At 45.0% G+C, this 9,468-nt stretch overlaps 1 protein-coding gene across 1 annotated transcript; it reads right to left on the bottom strand.

Annotated features, from left to right (window-relative positions):
* Nucleotides 1–575: 575 nt before the first annotated feature.
* LOC308287275 (globoside alpha-1,3-N-acetylgalactosaminyltransferase 1-like) lies at nt 576–4,142 on the bottom strand (the record flags this gene model as incomplete). The annotated part of the gene is made up of 3 exons (XM_080728391.1): nt 576–1,552; nt 3,285–3,350; nt 4,109–4,142. 3 exons carry the CDS (start codon nt 4,140–4,142, stop codon nt 576–578), a joined length of 1,077 nt encoding a protein of 358 aa, XP_080584517.1.
* Between the last annotated feature and the right edge of the window lie 5,326 nt (nt 4,143–9,468).

Below are 9,468 nucleotides of genomic sequence, written 5' to 3'. Positions count from 1 at the left end.
GTTGCTGAGAAATTTGCTGAGTGCGCGTGCGTGGGCAGGCCTTTTTTACCTCTGCACCAAACCTATTTGCCGAAAATATTTTTGGTTAAACTTCTCCTCGGAATAGGGATGTGAGGGTTCAAGTTGTTCATTTGAAATAACTATCCTATCACACAAGGATTTGGAGGCCCCGCTGTAGTAACTCTGAGGACCCCCTAGGGGTCCCGGACCCCCTGTTGAAGACCCCTCCCCTATATGGTTGACCAGAGTCCCTCAGGTTTTTTTTTTTTACAAGAATCTTCTCTGTTTTTGCTCATCGAATATTATTCGCTGAAATCTACAAGCTCTAAAAGCATCACGTTGGAACACTCTGAGAGCTTGTAGACCCCAGAAGCAAAATTTGAGTTACAAACGTTCGCTTTGAAAATACACATTCAAAGATTTGCACACATTTTCACAACTTTTTCAAAAATAGCAGATCTACAAGCTTGCAGCGCGGCACTCGGTGCCACGCTGTGAGCTTGTATATCTGCCATTTTTCAATAGTTAAAGCATTCAATAATTCTAGGCCTAAATGGGTTAACGTGGTTATAAAGTCAACAGTTGTGCTTCTCTCTCTTCTGCAGATCCATGGCGTCGCACTGCCTCCCCAAGGAGACCAGCCTCCTCACGGGCACCTCCACCGTCAGGACGGAGTCCCACCAGCTGTACTCTGGCGACAGGACGCAGGAGGGCCGGTGGTCCATGAGGTATCGGTTCAGGTAGCTCTCCTCCAGGCCTCTGGGCCTCACGCCGGCCTCCTGGTCCTGCAGGATGAGCAGAGAGCAGGCGTGGGTCAGGTGGTACACCTCGGTGGCCAGGCCGCCGTACAGCTCCGAGGTGTAGTAGTAGTCGCCCTCGTCCGGCTCCACGGCGGCCGCCGAGATCCCGTCGGCCTCGTAGGGGAAGTCGCGGCGGGGCATCCCGTAGAGCTCCGGGTGCAGCGTGGCCACCAGCTCGCCCAGGATCTCCTCGCCCACGGGCGCTACGAACTCCTGGTCCACGTCGGCACAGAAGACGTACTCCACCTCGTTGCCGATGGGATCCTTGATGGCGGCTGCCAGCAGGGCCATGCGTCGCTGGGACAGCCTCTCCCACCCCGGCATCTCCGCCACGGGGACCACCTTGAGCTGCCTGTCGGGACCCAGCTGGACGGGGGGCTCCAGGGCCCGAGGGCTGTCCGTCAGGACGTAGTAGGTGACCGTACCGCCAGGGAGGAAGTGGTCTTCGGCGGAGGAGAGGAAGCGTCGGAGGAAGTGAGCGTAGCTCCCGACGGCCAGAACCAGCAGACCCGTGCGGATCTCCTGCTGCATGAACTCCGCCCTGCGCCGCTCTGCGGTGCTGCTGTCGCCCCACACCAGAGGAGCACCCCAGGGTGTCTGCACGGGACGCTGCTTTGGCACGGGACGCTGCTTTGGCGCCCGGGCGGCAGCCATGTCTTTCAAAGCCTCCCGTCGTCCGTCCATCCCCAGGGAGTGGAGGAGAGGGCGAGCGCTCCCCACCGTGACGCCGGTTTTCCGCCCGTGAAGGAAATCTGATGATGGGGCAAGAAGACACGTTTCACTGTTTGCACCCCGGGACTGTTACACGCTGTATATACACAGGAAAATCCTCAGTGTTCATTTAACCAGGAGAGTGCACAAATGGTACCAAATGGAGGTTCCATTTGTACACTCTTGGAGTGATGAATGAATAAACTAACTCTGAGGGTGTTAGTTTTAACTAGAAGGATACTTTTTGGGACAAACGATGACTACTTACATTTCGCGCAATCTCTTAAAGCTCAAAGCTTACAAAATGGTCTTTTTGTTGCGACCGTAGGTCGCATTTACTACCAAAACCTCCACGGGCTGTCTGTCTGTGAGTGAGTCCGTCACACTTTTGCCCTGCTCATATCTCCACAACCGTTGCCCCCATCCATGCCAAATTTTGCACACACACTCCTTGACTGCCAAACTACAACCTCAAAGGACCCCCGGAGCCCCAGGGACCCCCAGGTCCCTGGGGGACCCCCAGATGTAAAAAATTACCAAATGTGCTCACACGTCACACGTCACACTTTTTCCCTGCTTATATCTCCGCACCCGTTGACCCGATCCATGCCAGATTTTACACACACACTCCTTGCCTGCCAAACTACAACCTCCAAGGACCCCCGGAGCCCCAGGGACCCCCAGGTCCCTGGGGGACCCCCAGATGTAAAAAATGACCAAATGTGCAAAAATGACCAAATGACCACCCCAACGGGGCTGTTCACGGGGAATTCCCGGGGACCACTGACTCCTGGTGCTCCAGAACGGATGCAAAAGTGGTGGCGCCCCCAGTGGAGGACCCCCTGCCACTGCAGCGCGCATAAAATGCCATAACTCGGGCTAGGAGCGTCCGGGAGAGCCGGGACCAGTACCTATTCGTCCGCCAAGGCAACGCGGAGACCCCACCCCTCCTTTCTCACATGGCCCTATTCTAGCGCCACCTTCAGGCCGATTTTTAAAAACACATTTTTGGACACTGCTCCTACAGATTTTGCCCTAAAATCACGAAAATCACTACACAGCATGTCTACACTCATGTCATCAACATGGATCAGGAAGATTTTGGAAAAACACATTTTTGCCCTATTTTTGGGATTAGGGAGTCTTACTGGTAATATTATATCATCTGTCATAATATTATATCATCTGTCATAATATTATATCATCTGTCATAATATTAGGCCCCGGGAAAAGGCCCTCCTTGAAGTGACTTGAATGAGAACTGAAAAGAACCATCTTTAGATTGTGTTAAGTTCCAACAAGTGCACAGCATCACGGAAGAATCAGTTCTGTAGAATAAATACTCACATATGAGGAGGAGACAAAGAATAAATACTCACATATGAGTAGAATAAATACTCACATATGAGGAGGAGACAAAGAATAAATACTCACATATGAGTAGAATAAATACTCACATATGAGGAGGAGACAAAGGAGAATAAATACTCACATATGAGGAGGAGACAAAGGAGTAGAATAAATACTCACATATGAGGAGGAGACAAATAAATACTCACATATGAGGAGTAGAATAAATACTCACATATGAGGAGTAGAATAAATACTCACATATGAGGAGGAGACAAATAAATACTCACATATGAGGAGTAGAATAAATACTCACATATGAGGAGTAGAATAAATACTCACATATGAGGAGGAGACAAATAAATACTCACATATGAGGAGTAGAATAAATACTCACATATGAGGAGTAGAATAAATACTCACATATGAGGAGGAGACAAAGGAGTAGGCAGTACAGGACCAGCTGTTTGCCGCTCACTTTGACGCGCCCTGCTTGAAGGGACACACAAACACATGAGCACACACACACACACACACACACACACACACACACACACACACACACACACACACACACACAGACACACACACACACACACACACACACACACACACACACACACACACACACACATACACACACACACACACACACACACACACACACACACACACACACACACACACACACACACACACAAACACACACACACAGATACATGGTCAGGTCATGCTTGAATATGAATGCTGTAGTTTGCATGGTGGATGCTGCTGCTCTCTTTAACAGCTGACACTGTCTTCTCTCTCTCTATAGGACCTCATCCACCAAACGGTTCATTGGAGAAAGAAAATAAGTTCCAGGCTCATGTTAGGAATGAAAAGAATGCAGTGCGTATAAAGAAACTGCTGAAATGCGAGCTGCGCTCTACTCGTTTTAGGAGTTAAAAAAAAAGATGAAGTTTTAAAGTGACGTTTATTTTCAGTCAAATAGACGTGCTGCAGCAGACCTTGACCAAAGGATTCAGGGTGGGATGCACGAGGGTTTCTTCTTGAACTGTAATTAAGCACTAAACCTTCTGTTCTGCCCATGCATGACACAAGGGAGAAAACCTCTTGGGACACATTATGTGCTTCACACACGTTTCTAATAGTCATTCCAATCTTACAAGTACCGTAGGTTTGTCTGCCATAGATATGCACGTGAACATGAAGATAGGTGGAGTATTGTGGGTAAAGTTTATACTGACCTGAGGGCGGCCTGCAGAGCGGGAACAGAGCCATGCTATGAGCTGCTAGTGGAGGATAAACACACAAACCTCTGTGTCTCTACGGCCCTGGACCGATGCCACAAATCACTCCCTCTCTCTCTGTGTCTCTACGGCCCTGGACCAATGCCACAAATCACTCCCTCTCTCTCTGTGTCTCTACGGCCCTGGACCGATGCCACAAATCACTCCCTCTCTCTCATTCTTTCTCTCTCTCTCTCGCCTGCTTTCTTTCTTTACCCCCTTCTTCTCCCTTCTTCCGTACTTTCTGTGTCGCTCTCTCTCTCTCTCTCTCTCTCTCTCTCTCTGTCTCTCTCTCTGTCTCTCTCTCTGTCTCTCTACACCGTTGACTTACCGACCGTCTTTGGTTGTTTTATTTCAATAAACCCAACTCCCCTTGTCTGTGCTGTGACTGTTTTCTCTTTCTCGCCCCCTCACCCCCACCCTGCCTTTTTTCCCCTTCAGGATTTTTGCAGTATTCACTTCTGGATCCTTCCCAGTGAGTGCAGCCACATGTGTGTGGAATCTGGACGAGACGCAGAACCAAATGAGGCCGGGGGAAGATAAGACACGGAAAGCTATTGAAAGAACTATTAACCGATGAAGAAGAGGCACACTTTTCTGGTTTGAAGTTTGCACCACTAAAGCCCCTTTTCGACGGCAGCTTTAGCACCACACTACACCGTACCACATAACAATATCTACATTTTGCATTACACAAAAGTAGCCCTATCGGTAAGAAACAAATTGACCCTTTTAACTGTGATTATAATACAATATAAATTTGTATTACAACATATATATTTATATATATAGTATAATATAATAATATACTAAAAAGTATTCATATATTGTATTATACTAGTGGTTCTAACACAATATAATCTATTATCATGTATTACAACTACATCCTGGTGGTCTAAATGAAAAGTCAGTGAGTGATCAGTCATTATGAAGTGTTTGGCCCAGTTTGGCCTAGCTCAGACCTACTCTAGATTGGATGCTTTTTAGTACCACGTTTAGTACCACCTTCACACCACTCTACCCAGGTCCTTGTAGTGGACAACCTGGCACAAGTGGGTGGTGTGGAGTGGGGTGGTGTTGGGCCATGTCAGTGGAAAAGGGGCTTTAAGTCATATTGTGCGTCTGCTTTGCGATGCATTGGCCTCTCCTCAATGTTTTACCATTTCTATCTGTACAGTTTCCCCACATTAATAATGCGATGTGCTTTGTCATCTGAGGGATGATAATGATCTACATCCAAAACTCACCAGAATCTGGTTGCATGCATAATAGCCGGGGACCCAGTCCCCAAAATGGGAGGGGACTTGTGATTTTCTGCCATACTTTTTATTTCTGTTTTATCTATTAGTTTGGTCATTAAGGTCCACAGAATGAGAGGCCTGCGCTGCTGGAAACATCACGAAAAAAGTTATGGCCATTTTTATATTCACTGTCCCATTGACTCCACTAGAAATATTAAAAAAAATAAAAAAAGGCTGCTGATGAGTCATCACCTTTTTCCCACTTTTCACAGTTTTGGGCTGCCAAAAGTTAACCCAAGGAATGTTTTTCATGCCAAACAAATGCTTGCAATGGATTCAGAATCATGAAGAACCCCTAGTTTGAGCCCTCACATGCTACTTAAAGCAGACCTCTTTTATATTTTGCAGCGTCCAGAGCCAGCAATACGGTAATTACTACAATTTTAACGTGGAGAGTTCTCCAATAGTGAAACAATAAGTGCCCTTAGGGCTACATAGTCACATATAAATAGCAGAAATCAACATTACATAGATTGTAGATCATAGGCCTATAATTCAAATTACATGTTTTAATAATAAATGTATTTAAAAGCTTTTTATAAACACTTTTAAAAATATTTGTGTCGATCTGCTACTTTTACAGTTTTTAGAATTTTAATCCTGAAAAGTAACAGTTTTGGCCATGAGGTTTCCAAACAACAGAGACGATACCGACTCCCCCCAGAGGCTCATGTTTGGTCCGTTCCTTTTTCCCCCTCTTACACCAAATCCATTTACTGAAAATAACAAGAAGCGTTGCGACGCATTGTGAGCATGTAGATCAACTATTTTTGCAGAATGTTCGCCCCCAGAATAATATTATGGACGCTAGGTTTCATGTTGCTCAAGGTGCGGCAACGTTGCAACAATAATAATAACTCAGCCTAGTTAACGCAGCTAGTTAACGCAGCTAGTTAACGCAATAATAACGTTGCAACAATAAGGCTGAGAATGAGACCCAGAATTACCCTAGCTGTCAAATATTTTGCTAGGGATGTTGAATTTCAATCTTCATTAGATATGTTCTGAGACAACTTTACAAACACATTGGTGAAGAAATTGTTTGGTAAGGAATTTATTCACAGATTTGACATGTATTCTGATAATTTTTCCCTGAGTATTTCCGAAGGGATTTAACTTAACAGTCACTGGTTGGTTTGCGGTGAGAGGAAAGCGGGATCGAATCTCTGCTGCCGTTTGGCTGACAGTCCTCCATAGTAGGATTTAAGTGAGGCTTTATAGAGGACTGGAGGTAGCCACACCCAATCAGCAGCCATATTCATTAGGGAACCAGCCAATCATTGGCAGGGACAATTTGGTGCAGGAACGTCTATCAACTGCCACAGCTGAATGTCATTTGGCATTCAGCTCTCCAGGCTCCACCACACTCTCTCTGCCTCTCCACCTTAAGAAACTAACAGGACAAATAATATAATACATACTGCACTATTGTAACAATACACAGCAGCAAGATACTGTTCTCCTCAAACCCATGGTGCTTGTCACATTTAAAAAGAAATCACACCCGTGGAGTGAGCGGTGCTTTTTATGAGTTAATTTCCTTAAACATCCCACGAAGCTTGGCCAATAGTGTGCATGGGACAAACATTATACATACAAACACATTCCCCCTCCATCTCAACTCTATGACAGGCATCAAACAGGTTGTCGTCTTTGATGCTTTCATTGATTAGAGAGATCACTAACAAACTCTTGACACTTTTATGGCCCAATCAATTACCTCAGCTCACAAGCCCTTCGAAGTTCAAAGGGAGCAATTAAGAGCTCTGGCTGAGCTCCTGAAAAAAAAAACAGATCGGTGAACAAATGCTATTGGCTGCTGAGATCCTGCGGCTCATATCCCCGCCCTTCTGGGTCATATAATGACCCAATGACTCACTCGGCCAGCCTACCATCACAGCCTCCGACCATTAGTAGGCTACATAGCAGGGGCGTCAATTGGGTATGGCAGGGGTATGCAGCTGCCATACCCTGGGTCCAGGGGGGGAAATGAAAGTTACTTTTAAATATAAATCCATGAATGTCTCTTTGTCTATCTGTGCTGGTTATTATGTTGTTAAATTACAGTAAAATAACTACAAATGCAAAATTTAACAAAATGGTAACTTCAACAAGGTATAATTATATTCTCTCCACTCTTGTATTCCCCCCATCTTGACAAGATTGTATATTCCCAGGTTCCGCAGGTCAGCTGCACAGGTGCAATGCATTATTGTTAATTGTGGCACATTTACTAACATGCCAAGTTTAGCTGCACTTGAACAACCGTTCCAGACTGCCATATCCAGCCCAAGAAACCGTAGAAACGGGGGGAAAAATAGAATGTACTTCTTAAAATAAATGTATCATGCCTGTAGCTAAGGTATGGCAACATGACTTGTGTCTTGCACACGCGCGAAGGCTCGCGTGCAAGACAGCAGTCATGCATGTTGCCATACGCCACTGCTACATAGCCTACTGTAACCTATCAGTGTATCCAATCCATTCTGTCAAATAGCCAAACAGGTGACTGTGCAATAACTATTATATGTTTGCTGAATCGTTGGAACTGGAAGCCTTTATTTATGTAGGCTATATTTATCCAGTTTATTTACAATTCGCTTTTGTAACTCTCTCTCTCTCTCTCTTGCTCATATTGAATTGGGAATCAGAATTAGCACTTTATTTAATGACTTATTATTACCAGGTTTATATACAAATTAAATAGGTTCATGATTTCTGTGTTTGAAAGTTAGACGAATTAAGTTATTTATTCATATTGCAAATTATTTTATTGACGAAGATACAGTGGTGAGTGAGTGAGGGTGAGTTCACATCAGCACAAAAGGTTATTTGCTCTCCAACCACAAGATGGCAGTAAATGACAGGAAATGCCCAGCTGGTGCAGAGCAATATGCTTTAGGGGTCTACACCATATATATTTTATATTGTATGCGGTCTTAGTGATCATTACATGATCTACTGTACGCGTAAAATACACAAACCCAAGGCTAGTGGCCACAAAACAGTTGTAGCTAGAAGCCTCAAAAACTACTCCAGTGAGGCTTTAAATCACACTCTAGCGAATACAGACTTTTCCACTGAACTGCAGTGTACAAATGTCGAAGGAGCATGGTGTGGTTTTAAAACCAAATTGACCAATGCTCTAGACGACGTGGCCCCCTTGCAAACCACCAGGGTTAAAGCCCGCCAAGAGCCATGGTATAACTCAGATATTACCGAATCAGCTAAACTCAGAGACAAAAAGTACGATGAAAAACGTAAGTGCTGCAAAAAGCTTAGAAAAAAATTCAACCATGACCTCCAAATCCAAATCAAATATCTCACTGCTCAGTGTAAGAAGCTCAGAAACCAGACAATCGCCCTAATTAGATCCGCCAAAAAAGACTACATCGACAAAATTGACGAATACAAAAACAAACCACGAGACCTATGGAAGTTGCTTAACAACCAATTAGGCTTAAAACCTAAAACCATATGCCACAGCATAAACATCAAAACGGACGCCGCTCTCATTTCTGACAAATGTGAAGTGGCTACCCATCTTAACAAAACCTTTACCACCATGGCCCATTCACTGGTTGAAAGACTGGTCGCCCCATCTGGGAGGTATGGTGTAAAATTTGTTAAGAAATTCTACAATAAACTGGGCGTCAGAAAAGACAGTTTTAAACTTGCCACAGTGACAACTGATGAAGTGTTTAAAAAACTGAGCGCCCTACCTCAACACAAGGCCACTGGCCTTGATAAAATTCCAGCTAGATTTCTCAGAGATTCAGCCGCCACCATTGCACCGATCATTACCCACATAATTAACCTTTCCATCGAACAGGGTCATGTCCCACAGGACTTCAAACTAGCAAAAGTAACCCCCCTGCATAAAAAAGGTAGCAAACTAGACCCTGGAAACTACCGTCCCGTTTCCATTCTTAGCTCCATATCCAAAGTCATGGAGAAAATAGTCTACGAACAGATAGCAAGATATCTCGATGAGAATAATCTGATTTACGAGTTCCA

Source organism: Nannobrachium achirus, assembly GCF_963921795.1.
Source record: "Nannobrachium achirus genome assembly, chromosome: 6".
NCBI lineage: Eukaryota > Metazoa > Chordata > Actinopteri > Myctophiformes > Myctophidae > Nannobrachium > Nannobrachium achirus.
The sequence above is the reverse complement of the archived record's forward strand: the minus strand, read 5'-3'. Positions and strand labels throughout refer to the sequence as shown.